Source organism: Hordeum vulgare, chromosome 3H, assembly GCF_904849725.1.
Source record: "Hordeum vulgare subsp. vulgare chromosome 3H, MorexV3_pseudomolecules_assembly, whole genome shotgun sequence".
NCBI lineage: Eukaryota > Viridiplantae > Streptophyta > Magnoliopsida > Poales > Poaceae > Hordeum > Hordeum vulgare.
Genome location: NC_058520.1, coordinates 292,280,588 through 292,306,120, shown reverse-complemented (window position 1 = coordinate 292,306,120; position 25,533 = coordinate 292,280,588). Strand labels below are relative to the sequence as shown.

The window sequence follows — 25,533 nt, the reverse complement described above, 5'->3', positions numbered from 1 at the left end:
AGATTCTCAAAGATGGCTCATTTCATCCCATGCCGCAAGACAACGAATGTTCATCATGTAGCAAACCTATTCTTTTGAGAAGTGGTAAGACTTCATGGAGTTCCAAGGTCCATCGTCTCGGACCGTGCGTGGTAGCAAGTTTCTTGCTACATTTTGGCTCACTTTGTGGGAGCAATTCAACACTGAATTGAAATTTTCTAGCACAGCCCATCCACAAACAGATGGACAAATGGAAGTAGTGAACAAGTTTTTGGGTAATCTGATTTGTTGCATTTGTGGAGAAAGAAAGGGACTGTGGGATTTGGCTTTATTTCTTGGAGAGTTCTCCTACAATAACTCCAAGCATAGATCCACATAAAGGAGTCCTTCCATTGTCTACACTAAAGTTCCAACACATGTGGTGGACCTAGTGAAGCTACCATCAAGGGGAAGCTCATAATCAGCATTGTGCTTTGTTGATAATTACATTGAACTATTTGAAGAGATTCGTGGTGTTTTGGAAGCACAAAATCAGAAATATAAATAACTTACTGATTGCAAAAGGAGGCCAAGATGATTCCAAGTTGGTGATAAGGTGAATGGTCTACCTCCGAAAAGAGAGGCTGCTTTTAGGTGTTAAAGGGAAGCTTAGGCAGCAAAAGTATGGGCCCTTCTCTATCATGAGGAAGATAAATAAAATGCTTATGTTATAGACCTTCCAAGCGACATGGGTATATCCAACACTTTCAATGTTGCGGACTTGACCCTCTACCATCCAGAAGAAGCGCTCTATGAAGATAACTCCAGGGTGAGTGCCAAACAACCAGGGGAGAATGATGAGGAACAATAGATGAAGAAAAAGAAGAAGAAAATCACATGCCAGGTCTGTTTGGCTACTTCTAGATACTTCAACTCTAGTGTAGTACTCCCTCCGTCCGGAAATACTTGTCCTAGAAATGGATGTATCTAGACTTATTTTAGTTATAGATGCATCCATTATATTCATTTTTAGGACAAGTATTTCCGAATGGAGGGAGTATTTCTTTTCTTTTCTTTGCCCTACCTATTGTTTCTAGAGTTCTCTAGTTGTAAGTACTTGTAAGTAGAATGGTGACTCCTAAAAAATGTTTTCTAGAGTGTCCCAGCTATAAGTAGTGTTAGGAAAGCAACTTGTCTATATTGAAGGCCCAAGGGGCATATATATATTACACATGACTTGAGGTGCAAGGAAAGTAAATATAGATTAATAAGGACTCCTAGACTAATAGACTAATAAGGACTCCTAGACTAATACTAATACTTCCTAACACCCCCCCTCAAATGCAAAGCGTATGCAATAGCATTGCATTTGAAGAAGTGTAATACTAAAAAAAATGATAATCCAAATCCGCGTCTTGAGAGTGTCATCGTAACATGAAGAGTCTTCAAAACTTGTCGAGTCGCCGAAGGAGTGAACGAAGAGATGGCACATCAGAGGTAGACACCGCATCACTTGAACATACAAGATAAGTATCAAGAGAAGATGGGTTGTCAAAAGAAGATAGCACATCAAGAGGAAGACACCGAAGAGATGGCACATCAGAGGAAGACACTGCATCACTTGAAGATACAACATAAGTACCAAGAGAAGATGGGTTGTCAAAAGAAGATGGCACATCAAGAGAATAAAGCATTGTGCAGAAAATCATAGTCCACGACAACCGTCGGCGAAAGAAGCTCGGCGGATAAGGCACGATGGACGTAGATCGACAATGCAAAAGAAGTCCAAAAAATCCTATAGAAAACAACAAGGGCAAGTAGGCCACAAAAGTTGCATAGAAAGGATCAGGACCGGAAAAAGGCTGACGGACTAAGGTATGGTGGACTCGCATGGCATGAGAAAACACAAAATATCAACGGATTTGGTGGACGCAGCGGAAAACAAAGAAAACTAGAAAACACACATTAGATTAGGGATGATGGCAGCGGAAGAGAAAAAATAAGATCATGGCGGCGAAGGCCAATTCCAACCAGAGTGTGCGTGAGACGGTCCTGACTGTGTAGGAGGTAGTTGCTGTGCGTGAGACGGTCCTGACCGTGGCCTGGTGCTTTGAAGACCACGAGATGAGTGCATCCCCAAGGTAGACGCAGTACCCAGAGGCAACCCGCCAAGTCGGCATCGGTGTAGGCTCGTAGGTCCAACGTCGAAGAGGCGCGGAGATGGAGGCCAAGAGCGGTGGAGCCACAGACATACCTCAAAACACGCTTGGTCGACCTGAGATGTGACTCACGGGGATCGTGCATGTGAAGACATAGTTACTGCACGGCGTAGGCGAGCTCGGGACGAGTGATCGTCAGGTACTGTAGTGCCCCGGCAAGGCTGCAATAGGCCATCGGATCAGCGACTAGGAACTACCGTCGGTCGGCAACTTGCCCTTGGTGTCCATGGGCATCGGAGAGCTTTTGCAGTTGTCCATGGTGGCCCGCTCAAGTACGTCCTCGACGTGCTGCTCTTGCAAGTGGAAGAAGCCAGCGCTGGTGCGTCACGCGCACGCCGAGGAAGTAATGCAGTGGTCTGAGGTCCTTCATGGCGTACTCGCCAGTGAGCTTGGGGATGATGCGATGGAGGAGCCCGACGCTGGATTCGGTGAGGACGATGCCATCCACGTACAATAAGAGGAAGGCAGCATCAGCATCGTGGATGAATGTGAAGAGTGAGCTATCGGAGCGGGTGGGCGCGAACCCAATGGTGGTGAGGAAGCCGACGAACCGAAAGAACCACACCTGCAATACATGCTTCAAGCCATACAAGGACTTGGAAAGGTGGTAGACGTGGTCGGGGTGCGTCACGTCGACGAAGCCGACGGGTTGGAGATAAAACACTTCCTCCTCAAGCGTGTCGTGGAGGAATGCATTCATGACATCCAACTGGTGCACTGGCCATGCGCGGGGCGCGGCGAGCGTGAGGACGACGCAAATCGTGGCGAACTTCACAACCAGAGAGTCATGAGGAAGTTCACTGTAGCCAACGCCGGCCCGTTGACGGAAGTCGCGGACGACCCATCAGGCTTTGTAGCGTTCTAGTGAGCCGTCGGAGCGGGTCTTGTGGCGGAAGACCCACTTCCCAGAGATGATGTTGGCGCACGGCGGGCGAGGCACAAGCTCCCAAGTGCGGTTGCTGACGAGAGCCGCGAACTCCTCACGCATGGCGACAAGCTAGTTAGGGTCACGGACGGCGGCGTGCATCGAGTGAGGCAGCGGCGAGATGGCCGCGGAGGGTGCTGTAGACGCGGCTTGCACGTAGTCGTCGTCATAACGTTTGCTAGGGCATAACACACCAGCGCGCACGCGCGTGACGACCTGGTGAGTAGAACGACATGTTGTCGAAGATGAGGAGCAAGAGCCACATGTTGTCGAAGATGAGGAGCAAGAGCCCTCAGAGGCAACAGCAACGGACGAGCTTGAAGCAGCACAGCGCACCAAGTCGGTGGAGAGCGTGGAGCCGCGTCATGAGGAAGCAACGGCACCACTGGAAAGTCGGGAGCGCGCGCTCGAGGAAGTTAAAGTAGAACCATCCGATGGTGATCCAGCAGTCGACATTTTACCATGCTCGATGACGCGTCGAGGTGACCAGTCGGGGCCGCCCGAGTCGCCCGATGGCACCAACGGTGGACCAGCGCTGGGAACATCACCACCTGAAGGTGTACAGACCTGCATAGGAGCGGGAACAAGCCAAGGCATAGGCGGAGCGGCGGGGTTAGGAGGGTGGTGAGCTGCGAACGAAAATATGTCCTCATCAAAACAAACATGACGCGAGGTGACGACGCTGCGAGAGGAAAAGTCGTAGCAGCGATAGCCACGGTGGTCAGGCGGGTAGCCAAGAAACACACACTCGAAAGAGCGATGATCAAGCTTATAACGAGAGGTGGAGGTGGTGTTAGGAAAACACCGACGGACAAACACGCGGAGAAGAGTGTAATCTGGTACGACGCCGAGGAGGCGCTCATGAGGGGTGCACGGCGACCTGGCATGGCATGGTTTGTAGTTCATGAGGAGCGTGGTGACACTCACGGGCTCGGCCCAGAAGCAAGGTGGCATGGAGGAGGCGTGGAAGAGGAGCGCACGCATGTTGTCGTTGAGCGTGCAGAGAGTGCGCTCGGTGTCCCATTTTGTTGGCTGGTGTAGGGGCACAAGAGGCAAAGCACAGTGACGTGGGTGGTGAGGAGGGAGCGAACAGCAAGTTTGCCGAACTCGCAGTCGTTGTAGGTCTGAAGGGCAAGGATGGGGCGCTCAAACTGTGTTTGTACGTAGGCATAAAACGCAACAAGTGTAGGAAGAACATCAAATTTATGACGCAAAGGAAGGTCCAGATATAGTGAGTACAATCATCGATGAGCACTAGATAGAACTGAAAACCAAATACGCTTACAAGGGTGAGGTCCAAACATCTAAGTGGAGTAACTGAAAGGGGAAAAAGCTATGATGATGTGATGCTTGAAATGGAAGCCGCGTGTGTTTGCCGAGGCGACACACGGTACAAGTATGTGGGGCGGACAACTGACAGGTGAAGGGAAGAAGCTCCATGGCCTGACGAAGCGCAGCATGTCCGGGGTGACTCAAGTGTTGATGCCAGAGATCAACGAAGGCCACGCCGGCGAAGTGTTGCGGGAAGAACGTGCACGAGTCAAGAGTCACGCTGTACAGATCGCCGTCCAAGTTACATCGGAGAATCACCAGGCGTGTGCGGAGGTCTTTCACATAGAAGCCAAACATGTCAAATTCAACAGAAACAGAGTTGTCACGAGTAAGCTGACGAACAGATATTAAACTTGTTATAAGTTTGGGAGAGATAAGGACATTGTGAAGTTGGAGGGGAGAAGATGTGGTGACGAGCGACCCATGGCCCCTGTGTGGGTGATCGGAAGGCAAGAACCATCGCCCACCACGATATGAGAGGAGGAGAGGGAAAAACAGCACGAAGGTTACCACAGTTCGACATCATGTGGGCGGTGGCGCCAGAGTCAAGGTACCAATCAGAGGTACCGGTCGGCGCGCCGGACGTGGCGGAGGCGCTCTGGAGGGCAGTGTGCAGCAGCACCACGCCCCACAGCTGTGGTGGAGCGGTCGCAGTGCTGGAGCTGGCGCTCGGAGAGACGTAGTAGAACCCAGGCGAGGGTGCGGTGTAGCCGTACGGGGCGTACGCAGCTTGCTGTTGGGCTAGCAAAGCCTGCTACGGAGGAGTGCCAGGCCGCGGGCCGAGGACGCCCGCACCAGGGGCAGGCCAGGCTTGCACCATGCCGGCTCAAGAGTTGGCGCCTGGTGCAGGGGCGGTGAACATCGGCGGGCGGGGAGCCGGAGGCTAGCTCAAGGAAGACTGCGTTGGGGCCTTGCCAGCGCGGCAGCGCTTGCGGCCACGGCCTCGACCCGTGAGAGACGACACGTCGGTGCCCGGGGCAGCAACCGGTGCAAGCGTTGGAACGTGCAATGGCGAACATGCGGCAACAAGCGCATGAGCAGTGTGCTGGCGAGCCGCCTGCTCCGCACGATGTTCTTCAAGGAGCAAGAAGGAACGGGCTTGCAGAAAAGTGGGCAATGGAGTACGAGAGGTGATGTGAGGTATAGCACCGCGGTACTGTCGCCCAAGACCACGCAACATGTTGAACAACTACTGGGTCTCGGTAACAGGCTGCCCGAGATCGCTTAGCTGATCGGCGATGGACTTGAGGCGCGTGCACTATTGCATGATCGTAAGATCGCCTTGGACGAGAGTGTGGTACTCAACATCGATGTAGATGTCGCTAAACAGCTGGTTGTCGTGGAAGATGGTGGTAACTGCGGCCCAAAACCGTCGCGGCGGTGTCCTCCGGCTGCATGACGGCGTCGAGCAGCTCCACGGAGACGGTGGCGTAGAGCCAGTGCACGACGCAGTTGTCGATCATCGTCCAATCCGAGTCGCGGGAAGGCCTAGCAGCCTCGGCGGTGAGGTGACAGCGGACGCCAAACATGCCGACGACGGTGAGGAAGAAACGCCGCCACTGGGAGAAGTTGCCGGCATGGAAGTCGAGGACGACCGGAACATGATGACAAATGTCAATCGTCTGCAGCACCGAGGCAGGGAAGGCACGGATCGGGGCCGCCGCAGCGACCGCGCGGATGGGTGCAGCAGAGAGAAGCCCGGTGCCAAGGACGCCGGCGGCTGCAGGAGCAGCAGGAAGATCTCCGTCGGCAGCCGCGTCGCCATCATGGGAGGAGGTGGGAGAGAGGACGGGGTTGGAGTCCATGGGAGCGAAAGCGAATGGGTTGTGCATGAACTGGTCTGGTCGTCTCATACGATGAAAGCAGAGAAGAGGATCCAACACAGCTTTTCCATAATATAGAGGTTACAAAGGGCACACACGATCATCAGGACATGCGCTAGACCACATACTACATGTACATGAGGTGATGATCGTATGTGTTGACCCTAAGAGCACACACGCACGCACACTCATGTTAAACTAACTACTGATGCATTCCCTAGTCTAATATAATGAATGTTCTATTTGCTATATGTTGATGCATTTTTCTATATGCTTGGTCAAACATAAATAAGTTTGACTTATGACAAAAGTACAACTCCAATTAATTTCGAACGGAGGGAGTAATAGAAATCAATTGTGAACAGAGCCTAACCTTCATATGAGGCAGAAGTGCTTTATCAGCAGCTCTTGATATGCGAATGAATGATGAGCAAATCTGTAACCTAGCTTGCCGGGAATTATTCGATGCGCCCTGTTGCTACAACAAATGACACAAAACTGGAATTAAAACATAGAGTTGTAAAAACAATTTAAATAGGGTGAACAGAAGGGAGATAAAATGCATGAAATGGTCGCACGTGGAGATAATTGTTGAGCTCAATATCGCATCAGCATATTAGGATTGAACTGAGTGAAGGATTTACATCCAGCATAACAGCCTCACCGAATAACAACATCAGGGTAGTTCATTTTATTTCACTGCCAGGACCAAAATGACAAAGTACCTGAATTGTAATCGGGAGAGATGTCAATAGTTCAAAAAGCTTGTTCACAACACTAGCAACTGCATCTGGATAATGTCTCAAGTACAGACCCAGAGAATCCAAATAATGACCATGAATAACTGAGAGGCTAGGTTCTGTCCACTTCAAAGAAAGAAGCTGCTGAAGTAAGCCTGGTTCACAAGCAGAAGAAAGTAAGAGTGCTGTAGAACCAACAATAAATCAACCATAAAACACAGATCAAACCTTCAAAAGTCCTGTGAATTTGGAATTTTGCCTCCTGGTCAGTCTTAGCATAATCACCTGAGCCATCAAATATGGCACTAACAACTGTTTCAAGCCCCAGCTGGGCACCTACCATAGCGTCAAGATCCTGAAACAGATAATTAGATAAAAACATTAAGTAGAAGGTTACTTTCTTTGACATAAAGTGGCGAAAGACAAATCATTGAGTTGAAATGGTAAATGTATGCAGGTATTCGACCTGGGGGGATTTTGTTGTTTGATTAGCATCCCCAGAAACAACATTTATTCTCTGTACAATGTTTGCTGCAGCAATAACAGGCCTTTGAGAAGCAATGACTCTCATGAGATCCAGCTGCAAGAAGAATCAAAATACTTGTTTAGTAAAAAGCATCATATGCAGGTTTTATCAGAACATACAGTAAGTAGACTTCTTGTGGCAAATATATTGCTGCTACCACAAATTACAAGACTAAGCTGAAAGGATGAAGAACGATAACAAGGCAGTAGGCAAATGAATATGATATGCTCGAAGGTAAATGATTACAACTAGCATGCCTTGGCATATGTACAAGGTATAGCTGATAACTATTAATAACCATGTCTTTTTAATAGGCATCCTATGGAACCCATGACCTTATGTTAAGTGTCTCGATGAGAAGACACTAACATGCCACCCGTCATTCATTTTATGAAAAATAAATTCTGATTCCTGAGCTCCATCTTTAACATGGAAGGAATTTGCTCATTCATAATAAACAGATCAATTTGCAACTGTAGAAATTCTGCACTTCTAACGTAAAGGAAAATGGAATTGATTTCATCCAGATAATTGTTTTACTTTGAACTCAAGCAAATCAACTATAAATTGCAGTAATTCAGCATTTAACTGAAATAATGACTTTTAGGTTACGAAATTTTCAATTCAAAATTCAGCTCTCAAACAGAAAACTTCGGTTTCGCCTGGTAATTTGTTTAGCTTCGAATAGCCCACAAAAGGGCAGAGGTCAAAAATTATGTTGCAACAGATTAAAGGGAGGATATGGCAGGTGGGCAGTTGCACCTAGGGTTTGGAAAGAAATCAGATAAAGGAAATAGGAAAGGGGGTGCACCTTGGAAACATGGGGGCGGACGAGCCAGCAGTTGAGCAAGTAGGAGGAGAAGGCGGAGAAGAAGAAGAAAACACAACGTACGAGCAACAGTACTGGACATCCACGAGGCCATGGCATCCTCTACCCAGAGGACTGAAGTCATGTGTGGACATTGATGGTCTGAGCACGGGAGCATCTATTGGAAGGTGATACACCACAGTGCAACAGAGCAAGGGGGCATGTAGGGGGATTAACGGCACCAGGGAAGAAGCAAGGCAGTTCCGCTACAGTCGAGCATGAGTTGCATCTAGGGTTTGGAAAGAAATCAGATAAAGGAAACAGGAAGGTGGTGTATCATGGCTTGGCTGGTGGCAATATGGTGGCAGATGAGCCAGTGGTTGAGCGGGTAGAGGGAGAGAATGGCAGGTGGAGAAGAAGAGGAGAAAACGACGTGCGAGCAACAGTACTGGACACCCATGAGGCCAGGACATCCTCTACCCAGAGGATAGATGTTACAATCACAAACTTATCTACTGGTGGTGGTACCATGGACTCCACAATATCCTCCATTGGGGTTAATGGACATACATAAGTGTAAACCAAGTGAATATGTTTCAGTACACAGTGATATTAACAATTGACACAGAAAAAAAAACTTCTATCAGATTTTAACTAATTGTCCCAACAAATACGGCGAAGGTAATGCTGAAAATCGTTGACGGCAAGGGGCAAGGGCCATATAGATGCCAAGAGAAAACAAGACATACCAATTTGGTACGATAGTTGCTGAAGTCACTCTTCCCCTCAAGCTCTTCATTCCATAGTTCTAACAGACTTGAAGATGAATTCGCACTTTTCTTAAGCATTCTTTTGAAAGAAACGTCCAATAGTGTACTGTATATTTCATCGGTAATAAATAACGACACCCCTTTTTTCTCCTTTTCAGTTGCACTGACACCAACAGAAGACAAATTTCCAGCATGTGAGGTGTCACCAGAAACACGAGCAACAGACTTAGCTTTCGATGGTTCCCTCAATGCCACCTATATAAAGTTTGTGTTAACTTCTTCAGAGTTACAGAACAACCTGGCACGCGTTTGAACTACACAAGAGACCAGGTGTATACCAGCCAAAACAACAAAGATTGGAAATGGAGTGCAATCCTGTAATGTTGGTAATATTCCAGCATCTGTTTGGAACCAAAACAAATTAAACACAAGAAAGTGAACAGTGATAACCAACTGGTAACATGTGGAGATCTTCGTGTTGATGAGTATTGAAGACATGCACAAATTCAATACAAATTCCAACTAGTCATCTGGTGACAAGCCTGCTAGCACTTGGACAAAATTTGAAGGTAAGATGCTACGCAGAACTAATCATTTGAAGAGGTGAATTTGGAAATGCTCACTTGTTGTAGGAAGTGTGAAGTTCTAGCTCCATCAACCAGTATGCACTGCATGTTAGAAGAGCCTAGAGCAACTACTGTCTCGCAAATACAAACTCCAAACTCGTATTCACTTTCATCAATAGCAGTGGGCTGCATCCTAGATTTGGTTAAAAATTCTTGGGAGATGTTCATCAACACCTGGAAAATGTTGCTCATTGCTGCATCATACTCGCAAACTGCGACATCTGCAGGTCGTTTTCTGAGCTAGGTTGCATTGCACGAGCAAAGAATATGTCACAAAAGGCACCCATAGAACGAACTTGTACTTATGAATGCATCGGTGTTACTATACCTCTGACAAACTATTTTAAAGAACTCACAGGCAAGGAGGCGAAAATCACTGTAAGAAAGTAAGGACCCACATCTGCAAAATAGGAAGGCAATTGAGATAAATGAGATAGAATGTAATGAAACCTTGAGAACCAGATATTCAAGCCAACAGACCCATGAATTAAACCATATTTGGCAAGATCTGTTACAGGAGCCCATTCAGCATATGCATTGATAGCATTTAGAACAGCTGTTACTGTCCCTACATGATGTTTAGCCAACTCCATTTGCTGCTTCGTGTGCTCGCTTAAAGCGGCTACAAAATGTTTCTCAACTAGCTACAAAAGAGAAATCAGAAGATGCTTAAGTTAGCATGCCCTGTAACATGGTGCACCAAGTTTGCTAGACAAAGTGAAGACAAACTTACAGAATATAACAGAGGTAGAATTTGTGGCAGTGCCTCAGTAAGGCCACGCAACAGTGCTCGTCGTTTATCACCTGTTGGATGTAAGTGGCAATTTATAAGAAGTAAAATGAGCATGTTTGTTTGGTTTTTAGTATATATGCTAATTTATCATTCTAAATATGTTCATATATTACATCTTTCAAAGCAAGTTATACAAAAAATTTGCATGTGTTGAATCAGAAGGCCTCTTGTCTGGTAGCACGCACGAGTTCTCCTGTCTCGTGTGTGTGTGTGGCGGCTCTCATGGGAACGGGAGGACTGGATGCCCCTTCTAGGTCAGCACCTCCACATGGGATTGAGCCCTAAGTGACAGAGCATGATGGGCTTGGGCCCTAGTGATTGAGCCCTAAGTGACAAAGCTTGATGGGCTTGGGCCCATACCGGTTCAACACTCTCCCTCAAGATGGGTGGTAGATATCTATCATTCCCATCTTGTCACATGCCAAGTTACAATCCTTTGTTCCCAGTCCCTTTGTCAAGCAATCTGCAAACTGTTGCCTAGAGCTGACATGAGCGAGTAAGGCTAATGATCCAAGCATCAAGTTTCTCCTTAATGAAGAAGCGGTCGATTTCCATGTGCTTTGTCCTATCATGTTGAACTGGGTTATTAGGAATAGCTATAGCTGACTGATTGTCACACCACACCTTCAGGGGTCCCTTTCTCAGAAGTTTCAACTCACTCAGTAGGTACTTCACCCAGAGCATCTCACACAACCCTTGAGATAATGCTTTATACTCAGCTTCTGCTGTTGATCTAGACACAACCGTCTGTTTCTTTCTTCTCCACGACACCAAATTTCCACCCACAAACACACAGTAGCCAGAAGTTGATCTTCTATCATCTTGACAACTGGCCCAATCAGAGTCGCTATAGCCATCTTGACAACTGGCCCAATCAGAGTCGTTATAGCCATCCACCTCAAGATGTCCACTCTTCGCAAACCACAACCCTTTACCCGGAGTCCCCTTCAAGTATCTCAGAATTCTGTGCACAATATCAAGATGCCCACTCCTTGGTTCATGCATGTATGTGCACACCACATCCACGACATACGTAATGTCAAGCCTGGTATGACACAAGTTATCTCCCAACCAGTTTCTGATAATCTTCCTTATTCACCAGCTCTCCTGATTGTATTGTCACTTGATGATTTTGTTCAATCGGAGTAGGGTATGCACGACATCCCATCATGCCCATGTCACTCAAGAGATCTAAGGTGTATATCCGTTGGCACAAAGATATTCCCTTCTTTGTCCTAGCCACTTCAATATACGTTGGCTGCCGTAACTGCTTCCCTCCACAAAAACTACGGCACATTCATGGTAGATATCAACGACCGAGCAACCTCAAGAATATGTTGATTTTTCCTTTTTGTCACTCCATTCTGAGGGGGTGTCCGAACAAGAAGTTTGATGAAGAATCCCTTGGTCAGACAAGAAGGCACCAAAGGTGTTGCTCACATACTTTGTGCCATTTTCAGTTCTGATCACCTGCACATGCACCTTAAACTGGTTCTTTACCAAGGCATGGAAATCCTGAAAACAGTTGAACACCTCATCCTTATGACACATCAAATAAATCCAAGTCATGCGAGTATAGCAGTCAATAAAGGTAACAAAGTACTTCATTCCATTCACTAACACAACTAGGATCTTCCATACATCCGAATGAATGAGCAGAAAAGGAGATATGCTCCTAAGCCCCTTACTAACATATGTAGCTCTTGTGTGTTTTGCATATTCGCAAGCATCACATGTCAGCTTGCCCTTGCCTATTCCACACATAACATCCGGAAATATTCTACTCATCTTATCAAACGAGACATGTCCCATCCTACAGTGATGGATCATCGCCTGCTTCTTCTTGTCCTCCATGGTCGCAGCACAAACCAAGGCTGGCTGCACCCCTGGTTCATGTACCAGAGCACCCTACGCCTGGTGCCAGTCCCAACCGTCTGCCTTGTCTCTCGCTCCTGAATCTCACAACTAAATTTGTCAAGGATCACATCACACAACAGTCTATTTGATCAATGAGAGCACAGAAAGAGACCAAATTGATAGGAAAAGTTGGCACATGTAAAACTGAGGACAGGGAGATGGTCGGAGTACACTTTACTGTACCAACCCCAATGACAGGTTGTTTCATGCCATCAGCAGTTTGTATAGTGCCCGTGTGAGGAGGATGCTTATTGTAAGACTCGAACACGCAGGATTTGTCCGCAACATGCTTAGATGCTCCAGAGTCTAGAACCCATTCTGGAGCATTCTCATTAGCAACAAGAGATGCCTTTTCCTGATTATCTTCATCAGTGGAGGTCCAGTGAGCACAGTCTCCAAAGCAAGCATTCAAGCCTGCGGTTTGGAGCTGTGATATGAAAGCGTGAAGCTCCTCCAACTCAGCCCTGAACTTAACGGTCTGAGCATCCTTCTCACGCCCCCTCGGTTGTTTCCTTGCCAGCCTGGATTTCCTCCACCTTCGTCTTGAGGCTTTCCAATTCCTTCATGAGCCTCTCAACCTCTGCTACAGTCATGTTGTATTCCTTCCCTGACCCTGCACTGGCCTTCTCTGCATTGTCCTCACCACTCTTCTCTGGCTCCACATCACCCCTTCTCATGTCATCATTCCCTAGATACTCCTTGACTGCATGGTGAGCACCAGCCCCAGCTATGGTATCACCCATCTCCAGAACAACAGCATTCTTGGCGCTGCCAGCAGCACCATCGCCCCCTACAAAACGTGCCTCGATGGTCACAAGACGGCATCCCCTGCCGACCTCCTGCTCCATCAGGAAGAGCCTCCCCTTGAGCATGAGGCTCTCCCCCTCAAGCCCTTCTCTACAATCAGCAGCAGCACCTCCAACACACAACACCTCGTCCACTTTCAGCAGCAGTAAAACCAGCAACTCAGATGCCCGGCAGCAGCTCCAGCCGCAACATCACACAGCAGCAGTCAAGTGCAAGCAGCAACAACAGCCTTTTCCTCCTTCCTCTGCAAACAGCAGCAGTGAGCACAGCAGACCAGTACCAGCCACCACCCCACAGCCACACCCTTCTCCAGCAGAACAACAGCAGTTTGTCACCTCTCCTTCCTTTACCAATCTGCAGCAACCAATCTGCAGCAATCAGCAACCGAGAGGGGAAAGCAGAGTCAGCAGCAGCAGCCCTCAGCAACCGCAGCCAGCCGCACCTCCTCTGCTTCCTCCCGCCCAGCAACAGCAGCTTGTCTGCTTCCTCCCGCTCAGCAACAGCAGCTCGTCTGCTTCCTCCCGCGCACCAACAGCAGCTCGCGCAGCCGCACTGGTCTTCCCGCGCCAGTCAGGACTCCTCCTAGCCTTGTCATCGCCAGCCACCACGTCCAGCACGCTGTAGCCAGCCACAGCTCGTCTGCTTCCTCCCGCGCACCAACAGCAGCTCGCGCAGCCGCACTGGTCTTCCCGCGCCAGTCGGGACTCCTCCTAGCCTTGTCATCGCCAGCCACCACGTCCCGCACGCCGTAGCCAGCCACCAGGTCCCGCACGCGTACACAGGTCATCGCCCCTCTCGCCAGACCTCGCCACCAGCCGGCGACCTAGCCTCTGATACCATGTTGAATCGGGAGGGGGAGAGAGGAGTACCTCCAGACGGGACAAGGCCTCTTGTCGGGTAGCTCGCGCGAGTTCTCATGTCTTGTGTGTGTGTGGCCCCTCTCATGGGAACGGGAGGACTGATGCCCCTTCTAGGTCAGCACCTCCACATGGGCTTGGGCCCTAAGTGACAAAGCTTGATGGGCTTGGGCCCATACCGCTTCAACAGTATGTGAGTCCATAGTTTTTTGTATATTTTGAAGATACCTTCATATTTGTACGTATAAAATAATCTACTAAAAACATAGTACATACTACCTAGAAAGTAGGATATATGTTACCCAAATATTCTTATATACTAGATACTACATGTACATACTCTCGGTTTTGACAGATTCTTATACACTAGATACTACATGTACATACTCTCGGTTTTGACAGATACTACATACAACATACAAAACTCACGTGAGGGTAACTATCATTGGTGGTAGGAAACATTTGTCCTATATATAATATATATAACAATGACGGCAGAGAAACCAAATACATATATTCATATTCAAACAAGGACGGCAGAGAAACCAAAAAAGACAAAACTGACCTTCTAAATCCTCGTTGTGAACAGTGATATCCTCTGGAAGCCACCTTAGAATCATAGAACATAGCTCAGCCTACCAGTTATAGACAATACAGTTACAAGATCCAAATTTAAAAATGGGGTGGTCAAAGCACAAATCTTTTGCTGCAGTACTGTTGAGAAACATACCTCAACAGGGCCGGTGTTAGACAGAGAAACAACAGAGGGAAGTAATGTATTTAACAAAGTAACCCCCTCTCTTCTAACTACCTACAGATATAAGATAATTGCTAAGATATAGTAACTGAAGTACAACAAAGGTAGAAGAGAAAAGAACACATGAAAAACCTCAGCTACTAATGCAGCTGTTTGACTCTTCAAAGCCCACTCCTCATGAGGACCAATAACCTCTGACAACAAATTGATGGTCAAGTTAGCAAATTCATTTCGTTCTGCAACACTGAGTTCCTCCCATCTCAATCTCACCAAGTGCTGTACACATCAACGAGATAACCATCAGACAAGAATAGCTGCAAGAGACAAACAGCTTCCTATGTAAAAAAACTGCAGTGGAAACTGTCCCTAATTCAATCATTGCAATGGAAATGACTGATGAGGTTAGGCAAAACTTGTAGTGGGCCTGTTTGAGTCATATTTAGAGTAATATTTACTCTGTATCACTAAGAAGATCATACACGCGGTTTTCCCCTACAAAAAAGCTCCTAGCCTGACACCATAACTAAGATAAGATAAAGTTGTGAGTTGGGACAACAGCTTATTGCCATGCCCCACAGATGCAACAAATGTGCTCACAGTACATATGTGCAGGGAAAAAAATGACGTTCATATTTTATATAGGTATAAATCTTTAACATATACCAGTTCATTATCCTAGAAAAGCCCCAGACTGAAAAGTTCCCTAGTTTGAGCTTACAGCTACATAAAAAATATCATTTAGGGCCAGTGTAACTGGACTATAAAATTATATAGGCTAGGCACACAGCTTCTGGTTACCTCACTCTCCTAGACCATATCAAACTCACCAATACATACATGGTTAGATCTTTGGATTTCATCCTAATTGTTTCCAATACATGTCCACCGTGAGATCTCAAAGCGTTCACATTTGACCTGACATGGTTTCTGTTAAAAGTTGCCTCATCAATAATCTAAAGCAAGGCACCAATAGCCAATAGGAACGAGTAGCTACGACCTTCCTCATGACTCGTGCGTGCACACACAAAAGCAAAGAGAAGGAAACTATAGACACCAACTTGTATACAAGTGTTACTACCTCCATCCGGATTTATTGGGCCCCCTCGTTTTTGACACACACTTTGACCATCTACATAAAGTATCTACTACCCCTATAAAAGCACGAAAGGGCGGATCCAAATCACTATCTCAGCCGGCTAACCATGAAATCTAATGGTTCAAAGCTGCCCAATGTTGAGCGCCTCTAACAATAATTACTCACCGCTGCCGTCGATTATAACTAGAACCAATTCCTATCGGTGGCGCGCGTGTGCAGAAGACACGCGTGACACCATGGACGAGAAAATGTCCCCCGATGATTCGAGACTAGGGGCGCGAAGGTGAGAATCTATGCTGCTACAATGGATGAGTCTGACATGATCATTTACCCAGGTTTGGCCCGCACGGATGCGTAATACCCTACTCCTGCTTTGTGTGTGTGTTTACCTCAGTTGGAATGTAGGCTACAAGTCCTTCCTAGGAATGGGAAGTGCAATGGGATCCTATTGGTCTTCTACCAAGTGTCCAACCTTCTTCCTTCTCTGTTTTCCTCCTTCCTCCCCCCCAAGCCCAGTCCTCCTTTTATATCTCAAGGAGTACCACAATGGCTTAGAGGCTAAGGAAGCAACATGGGTTGATCCAGGTAGGTGAATGCATTAAATGCTTGGGTGAAGTGTCGATGCCTTCTATCTTCCGGGAACGGACGCATGTCCCATCACCACCGACCATGGTGACACATGCACAAGGCGCGACACGTCTTGGCACAGGTGTGCACCATGCAACAGCCGGGTGAGTGATTCATCCCTCATGTCTTGTCCAACATTCATTCCGCCTGCTCGCCGGCCGCATGGGCCAAAAGCTATGCGAGCACAAAACGGGTGCGCCACGCGTGGGTGGAATGATAGCTTTCTGTCGAAGGCTTGTTGAGCGCGGGCCACAGGGGGTGGTTGTTGCTCGGTGAGGTCATTCTCGGGTCTTGGCCGGCGGGAGGCGTTGTCAGGCTCTTTGATCTTGGTTCTTCCTTAACTTAAGAGGGTTCGTCAGGCGGGCATGGATCTTCCTTAACAAAAATCTGCATGCCACCACTGAGCCTAAGCTTCTCTTGGTGTGTCTTGTTTGTCATGATCTTCACGAAGATCTGCATACCACCACGGGTCTAGAGAGGAGAACCAGTGATGTGCAACTCTCTGCTTTTCCTGGGTTTCGTCCAGAGCGACCATGGTATGTGCAAAGTTGGGTCCGTGAACCCAGCTGTCACGGTACCGACATTAGCCCCTGGGCCTATGCCGGAAGCATGCCGCATACGCCATCAGGGTCAGGCCCTTCCAACACACGGGGCCCTAGCGCCTGGTCAAATCAAACCTGCAAGGGAAGGTGCGCGTGGCATCAACAGCCTAGAAGGCACACGGGCGGATATCTGCAACAAGCGGCCCCTGTTAGCCTTGTGTTCCCCCACGCTTGCACAGTTGTGTGACTTGACCGAGGTGTCCTTCTGACACACGGCGCTCAGCTCCTACCAAGTCAGGGGGGTGATGCTTTGACTGCTGGTCTTGTGGGACTAGCGTGCGCAGGTGAATGATCAGTCGTCAAGTCCCCTCGCTTCTTGCATTGACAGGAGGGGTAAAGATAGTGCTTTCCCATTAGTAGATGTGACGCGCCGTCTGGGCTCGTCTTGGGAACCCAACGGAGCATTGGGGAGGCCAAAGATTGTCGCGGCCAAGAGGTCAATCCATCTTGCCTCCTAGGCTATAAATGTCGAGGAGGGGCAAGGGATTCTTTATGCTGTCCCCTCTCTGCATCTTCCTCCAGCCCCTTTCCTCCTCAAATGGCGGCGCCGGCAATGAGTTTGAGGCGAAGCAGCTTGCTGAGGAGGTCCGAGCCGATAGGAGAGAGCTCCGGGCCAAGGAGCTGGCATCGCTCAAGGAGAGGACGCAGGCGAAGCTCCGAACAGTCGACGGGGAGGTTATGGCCCGGGAGGCGGAGCTTGAAGACCTCAGGCGGAGGACGAACGATGAGCTCCGCGGTCTCCGTTAGGAGAACGCGATGCTCAAGAGGGAGTTCAAGTCCTCCATTGAGAGGTTCGAGAAGGCGGAGGCCGCCTTGCAGAAGGCAGCAGAGGACCTCCACTAAGAGGTCACCTCCATGTTGCAGCGTCTAGATCGGGAGCGTGCCAGGCGGGACGCGGTCGAGGATCACCTGGGCAAGGAGCTGTTGAACGTAGGTCCGCAGGTGGAGCGCTTGCGCCACGCCAGCCATCAGGCCAGCATGGTCATGCCCGCCCTTGGCATGAACTCCTTTGATCGTTGCGTTGACTTCGACGAGCGACGGTTGTCCGACCTGGCGTCCTTCTTCTCCTTCCTCGCGGAAGACCTGGTGCGCCTTCGTGCCATCGTGAAGAACGTGATGCACTGGGAGGGGATTCAGGCCGTTATTGCAATAGCGTCCTGAATCCTCTCCAATCTTCATTATAGGGATCCATTCCTCCCGACGACCGACATCTTGGATGACTTGGCACCTGCGATGAGGACACGGGAGTTGAGGGCGGTGTACCCACTGGTGGAGGCAGTGGTGCGCTTGGAGGAGAGGGACTTTGCCCCCATATAGGCGCACCGGCGTAGTACTCACTCCTTTTGTCCTACTGAGCAAGAGCAAACAACAGGGAACTAGGGGGGCCTAAGTGAAATTAGAGCGGAAGAATAGATATGTAATTGTCGTTCCCTTTTGATTAATGTAAATGGTAGTCCCAGCACAACCAAATACACTTGAAGGCGAGCCACATTGAAAAACCACGACAAAGTGAAGAAGAAAGGAGTATAGGGAGCCCTTCCTAGCCAGTTGTGAAGTGTTGTCTTTAGGCACTGCTAGTGGGGATTGCGCCCTCCGGAACACATGTGCCCCCGGTGTTATTGTACCCATGCCGCGGACGTTGTGCGTACTACATACTCCGGGAAGACCCTATTCAGCTCGCGACACATGCCAGACACATGCCACACGTGAAGCGTTTCCAGGACGGGAATAAGGCGGGAGTCGCTTGTTTTCGTTTGCGTCACTTTCCTCCTGAAACCTTCAAGTGGCCAACTCGTTGATTTCCGGTCCCCCCGGGTTCCGAGCATGGGATTGAATATGATATTTGCTGCTCGAAACGGATCCGGTCAGCGCTCTCAGGTGAAATTCTTGCAGAGATAGTGTTCTGCCAAACCCCTTGATATTTGCTTCTCGGAACGGATCCGGTTAGCCCTCTTGGGTGAAATTCTATGGTGTTTTGCCAAACCCCCAATGCCTTATTGGGGGCGTGCGAATTCGCTACTTTTGGTTGGCCATTGACCCGACGATCGATCTAGTGCCGGAAGCTACCCTGGAAGAGCCTTCCTGTATCGGTGACGCCTCATTGTTTTCCTTCCGGACGAATTCAGGCGAAGGACGGGACCACCTCCCCCCCCCCCAAATCCGCAAAAACATGCGAAGCAAGTAGGCATGTCATGTTAGGCATGGTTGCACGTGCACGGGGAACAATCCGAGAACGATCCCGTTAAAGGAAGTTAGCATCGTCGTGTTCACTTCTGCTCGGGCGCGATATAGCATTGGGCGAATACCTTAAGGAAGGACCATACGTAGGCTCGACAGGGGTTACCTCTGCTGCTCCACAGGAGGAAGCAAGGAGGGTATTTTCCTGCTGCTCATCTGGGTATCATTTCGAGGAACCCTGGAGCAACAGGCCCTTCATCAGATCGGCGCCTACCGTGTATTTGAGAGAGAAGTCACTCGGGGGTTGGGCACTCTTCTAGGTTTTGGCACTATTGTGTGAACCAGAAGTGACTCAGCCCCCTACGGAACTTGATTGCAAACCGACGGTGGCTTTCATGACAGGCCCCAACCCTTGGTCACTACAGGCAATCGGCATTTCTCTGAGGCCTGAAGCCCCCGATAGCACGGGGTATTTGACCAAGGTGGCCTAGACCATGCTTGGCGACGAGGGCTGGGATTGCAACGGGGCCTGCGCCGACTAATAGCATTCTTGGGGGGAACTAATACGACGCTTGTTCCCCCAGGCTTTCTTCGGGTGGTGGTCTCATCGGGCCTTTTTTCATAAGAAGAAAGCTCCATCAATAGCCATCTTTGACCCGTCAAAAAACCCTTCTTGCGTATCTTCTGGCGTTCTCCACCGAGAAGACGCACATAGGTGTAGCTTTAGTATCATTCCATCGTTACCTTCGAACTGCTGAGACACCCATCTTGTGAGGGTTATGGCATATGTTCGGTCGAACGGCTATCCCGGGCTTCCTAGGCAACGAGCTTCCAATTCTCTTGGAAGTACCAAAAAGTTGGGTTGCTCGAGGCGTAATCCCGTGATTCAACAACAATGCTTCCAGAGCTAGCTGAATGGTCCTTCATCCCTGAGATCGCACAAAGGCGAAGACCTCAAGGACAAAATTGTGTTGCAATTGGCGAAGTCGGGAGCACTAGATCCCGGGATTACGACGAGCGCACCATGTTTTGAGGATACCTCCCACCTCTTCGAAAACGTGCGGTGTCACGTGTCTTGAGGGGGAGTTTTGCAGTAGAGTTGTTCCCATAGGACCCATGCCATGAAGCATGATTCGACAACAAGGGTAACGAAGGTGCTACTGGTCACGTTACGTCGCCCGGATCCACGCTCGATGCTTTGAAAGAGGAGGAACACAACGTTTAGATGTGATGCTTTTGAGGTTGTAAACAGGCTTATGCAGAAGTGGACGGCCCTTTCAGTAATCATTACCCGAGGTAAAGAGAGGGGACACATCAAGTTAAACTATAAACAGAAAAGAAAAAGTATCCAACTGAAACGGGAGTGTTGAGGATGTGCACCCCACTTAAGCCGCGGATCTATGTGGTATTTTGGAAAACCAAAAATACAACAACCATACTAATTCTTCGGACTCGTGGTTTAACAGGATGGTCACACTCCAAACACGGGGACGAGCGTTCTAGGCACGTACTAGCATGAGGTAATGGCTTTTTAACAGAAGTACTTAGCTTATTCAACACACATGGCATCGGTCTTGGCCCAACAAGGTGCTTCGGTGCTTGCTGATCAGACGCCGGACAAGTCAGGTCCACACTAACCATGTGAGACCCATCTCCTTTCCGACCAATCTTGATGACAAAGCAGCTCTTCGGGTAAGCCGGCCTTCCAACCAATCCGGGCCCCATGAACATCTGCGGCAGTGCTATCTCGGGTCTTGAAAAGGCGAGCCAACATCCACCAACCCCCCAAAGGTTGTTGGCTTCCGCTGCTCGGGCACACATGGTCATAGAGCTCTACCACGGTGTGCACCAAGTGACCTGCCATTGCTTCGTGCACCCGAGCGTTTCGGGCGTTCAAGTAGAAAGCCGTTATGATGGACGTGGCAGGCAAACCATGGATTGCACCTTCCATCCAACGATAACGTCGAGTGTACTCTTGATACTCTCAAAGCGGCTCGCCCGGCTTTTGCTTGAGGTAGCAAAACGAGATGTATGTGGACTGAGCCACCGCGAGACCATTTCTTTGGAGCCGAAGCTTAGCGGACACCGCGAGTGATGTCCCACCTTGCCTATTGTGGGGGCGAACCGCACAGTCCGGGAACGGCCAGACAAGCTATCCTTTTGAAGGCGAGGCAGGGCACCCTCCTTTCACCAACAGGGCAAAGCTTCCGCGGAGGCCCAAGGCGTTGGGCTGCAGCCTTAGGCAGTCGGACCCTAGCCATCCTTGGTTGGTGAAGGGAGGAGCTGGCGATGATGGCAATAAATCACGCGTCCCTAAGGACGTCGACGGCTTGCTCAATGTAGATCCGCACAAACGCCCCCCTACCTGGCACGCCAAATGTCGGCAGCGCGTGATACCGTGGACAAGAAAATGTCCCCTGATGATTCGAAGCTGGGGGCGCAAAGGTGAGAATCTACGCTACTACAATGGATGAGTCTGACACGATGGTTTACCCAGGTTCCGGCCGCATGGATGCGTAATACTCTACTCCTGCTTTGTGTGTGTTAATCTCTGGTGGATTGTAGGCTACAAGTCCTTCCTGGGAAGGGGAAGTGCAATGTAATCTTATTGGTCTTCTACCAACTGTCCAACCTTCTTCTCTTTTTTCCTCCTTCCTCCCCCCAAGCCCGGTCCTCCTTTTATATCTCAAGGGGTACCACAATGGCTTCAAGGCTAAGGAAGCAGCACGGATTGATCTAGGCAGGTGAGTGCATTAAATGCTTGGGTTAAGTGTCGATGCCTTCTGTCTTCTAGGAACGAACGCCTGTCCAATCACCACCTACAATGGTGACACCTGCACAAGGCGCGACACGTCTTCGCACAGGTGTGCGCCATGTAGCGAGGGTGGGTGATTCATCCCTCATGTCTTGTCCAACATCCGGTCCGCCTGCTCAACGTTCGCGTGGCCCAAAACCTTTGCGAGCGCAAAACGGATGCGTCGCGCGTGGGTGAACCGATAGCTTGTTGTCGAAGACTTGCTGAGCGCGGGCCGGAGTAGGTGGTTGTTGCCGGGTAAGGCCATTCTCGAGTCTTAGCCGGCGGGAGGTGTTGTCGGGCTCTTTGATCTTGGTTCTTCCTTGACTTAAGCGGGCTCATCAGGCAGGCGAGCGTGGAGACCTTAACAAAGATCTGCATGCCACCGTTGAGCCTAGGCTTTTCTTGGTGTGTCTTGTTTGTCATGATCTTCCCGAAGATCTGCATACCACCACGGGTCCAGATTGGAGAACCAGTGATGTGCGGCTCCCTGCGTTTCCTGGACCAGTTTGGTCCAGAGGCAACCGTGGTATGTGCATAGTTGGGTCCGTGAACCCAATCGTCACGGTACCGACATTAGCCCCCGGGCCTGGGCCAGAAGCATGCCACATACGTTGTCAGGTCAGGCCCTTTCAACACATGGGGCTCACGCGTCACTAGCAATGAGTCTAAATTTTATGCCCTTTATTACACATTCGTCCATTTTGAGTCTAAATTAACATGCTATTCGAGCCATTAGCTGTTAGGTCCAATTAATTTGTCTGACAAGCCGATTTATCAGCTGTCAGGCTGAATTATCGGATGGGCCAATTAACTGCTAGGCACTTTTTTAGCCCAAAACTGGCGTGAGAATGCCGCCAGTCGGATTCGAACCGAGATGCTTGAGCACTGCTTCCTAAGAGCAGCGTGTCTACCAATTTCACCATGGCGGCTAACTTCAAATAATAGGTAACTTGTTCCCTCCCTGCTTTTCAATGTGCAGGTTTATTGCCTTCCAGATCAGCTACAACATCATCAGAACATCAAGGCAACAATTTTCCTTGTTGCTATGTAGCCTAGGATTGCATATCTAGACACTTAGTATGCAGCATATTGCTATATAGACTAGGGCATATAGATATGGCCCTAGTTAACCTCCCGATAAATGGGTTACCAATAAATTAAGTTAAATGGCCGATTCACCGATTAATCCCTACTCAGCACCCGACCGGTATGGTACCAGTTACCGATATCCTGAACATTGGTTACGATGCATGCCAGCAAGCACAGAAATATAAAATAATATCTGGAAGTAAACTATTGAGTCAAGTTCTTTCCTTGATTATAATCAAAGAAATTCTGATGTCTCAAATCAATACACAGCTTCTAAGGCAGCATACACACTAACAGAACACCGATTCTTAAAACGTCAAATGCTACATTGCTTTTTCCACTTGGTTATTTTGACTATCAGAACAGAACACACTCAAAGCAACACCATTTCCAGATTATTGCATTACAGTGATAAATCCACAAATTTAGTCATACCTTATTGGCTCATTGTGCAAACATTTGAATATTTGCCACTAAAAACTGTTACCAAGTAAATATTTACCGAACCAGGTGTTTACAGCACCACCATCAGAAAACATCAGAGGGTAGTAAAAGCTGCACGAATTCACATTTACAACTTACAATAGTCCTGCATTTAAATAGTTTACGCACAACTTCTTGTACCCAAGAATGGTATTCCATTATTCTATATTTTCAAGATAGTTCTTCGATTTCATGACATACTCTGCAGATATTTTCCTATTTTGCCTTGTCGGCATTATATGAGATCACTAGTCACTTAGCCAAATCTGCATCACACTATTCCTCTTACACCTACTACATCAATCACTTGCAACAAATCTACTCACATACGCAAGAATAATATAGATAGAAAGGGTTTACAACTTTTTAATAGATTAACATGTTTCTATGGTATATTAATGTGTGTTTTCCAAGTCTGCATATACACTATTTCTAACTTCTGCAATAGGAATGCAATTGCCCCCGTTACGTAAAAGTGCATGCTGACTGATGAACAGTGCATGGAAGCAAAAAAAAAATGGTCGAATAGTTTGGGTTTCTAAAGCAGTCAGGACAAGATCAATCACTAAGATCGCGATTTATATGATGCAGAGTTCACCTGCAACATTTTAAACCCATGCAGCCGGATCTCTGAAGCCTGATGCTTCCGAACCAATAGAAAAGATGTGCCCGCCAACGCTCGGACATCTCCACTTTTTACCTGCAATTGGCAGGTCTCATTGTCATGCCATTGGCCCCGAACAGCATTACATTTTTAGCAATGGAGCACTACAGTACCAAGTTTTTTCTTGGTATTACGGAAGATTAGAAAGGGTACTAAAAGTTTTTTCCTTAGTAATAACAGAAGAAATGTGCATTGGCAGCACCACCAACGTCACCACAGACACGGAAGCAACAACAAGCAGACATGTGCGCGAAACAGGGATTAGGAGGAGGACGGGGCTAAGCACGGACCGATTCGAGATAGGCGAAGGCGGCGTTACGGGCGTCGGGAGAGGATCGCCAGTCCATCACAGCGGAGATCGCCGTCGCCACGCAGGCCGCGGCAGAGTCCGCGGCCATCTCTGGATGAGGTATTCCTTCTGGAATGGAGGGGGGACTAGCGGGAGGTCGATGGCATTACCGTGCGGAGCCGGGGAGTGGTAGGGCAACGCCACGGCGCGGGGAGAGGGGGGAGGCTAGGGTTTTCGGTGTTCGTCGCGATGCGTTGCGTGGGGTTTTATGTGTGTGTGCGCAGCAGGACAGCAGCACTCGAGGGTCGCGGCGGTCGTGTGGCGCGTTTGCCTCGGATGCGTCGTTCGCTGGATGCGTGTCTTCTGGCCGGTGCGTGTTCTCTCGTTTAGGCCTCGTTTGCTACCCAGGTATTTGCACCTTATCTAGAGTATTTTACATGCTCGGTAAAAAAATCTCTGAAATTCTTCATAGCCCGTTTGTTACTGGTATTAGACCGGCCTATCCCTAAATTTACAAGTCTGAAATCCTCAATACCCGTGTAAGAGCAGACGCGAAGGGCAGCTCGCGAATTTCCTCCCTCCGTGACGGCGCCGCCTGCCCCCTCCGTCGTCGCCCCTTCGCTCCTCTCCACCGTTGCCCCTTCGCCCCTCTCCGTCGTCCGCCCTCCGTTCTCCGTCGTCCGCCCTCCACCCTCCGTCCGTCGTTCGTCGGCTTCGTCCAGGCCTCCTCAACCCTGTCCGTCGGTCCTGCCTCCTCAGCCCCTGCCGCCTCCGACGCCAGAACTCATTGCTCCGGTAACCTGGCATCTTCGCCGGTAAGGATTGGTTCCATCTCATCCCTCCCCTCTCC

The 25,533-nt window shown here is 48.9% G+C and overlaps 1 protein-coding gene across 2 annotated transcripts in view; it reads right to left on the bottom strand.

Moving 5' to 3' along the window:
- LOC123443675 (protein HASTY 1) overlaps window positions 1-24,984 on the bottom strand; it is a 52,536-nt gene extending 27,552 nt beyond the window's left edge. Inside the window, exons 1-15 of one of the 2 annotated variants that reach the window (XM_045120170.1) lie at window positions 24,685-24,984; window positions 24,329-24,430; window positions 14,991-15,134; window positions 14,832-14,912; window positions 14,667-14,736; window positions 10,461-10,531; window positions 10,208-10,371; window positions 10,056-10,127; window positions 9,725-9,962; window positions 9,440-9,502; window positions 9,081-9,356; window positions 7,464-7,577; window positions 7,226-7,352; window positions 6,983-7,152; window positions 6,631-6,735 (exon numbers count right to left, since the gene is read on the bottom strand). In XM_045120170.1, coding sequence (XP_044976105.1) covers window positions 6,631-6,735; window positions 6,983-7,152; window positions 7,226-7,352; window positions 7,464-7,577; window positions 9,081-9,356; window positions 9,440-9,502; window positions 9,725-9,962; window positions 10,056-10,127; window positions 10,208-10,371; window positions 10,461-10,531; window positions 14,667-14,736; window positions 14,832-14,912; window positions 14,991-15,134; window positions 24,329-24,430; window positions 24,685-24,792 — 1,905 coding nt within the window. In that variant the 5' untranslated portion in view covers window positions 24,793-24,984. The remainder of the gene's footprint in view (window positions 1-6,630; window positions 6,736-6,982; window positions 7,153-7,225; window positions 7,353-7,463; window positions 7,578-9,080; window positions 9,357-9,439; window positions 9,503-9,724; window positions 9,963-10,055; window positions 10,128-10,207; window positions 10,372-10,460; window positions 10,532-14,666; window positions 14,737-14,831; window positions 14,913-14,990; window positions 15,135-24,328; window positions 24,431-24,684) is intronic. The other variant, XM_045120171.1, reaches the window with a different exon arrangement.
- Between the last annotated feature and the right edge of the window lie 549 nt (window positions 24,985-25,533).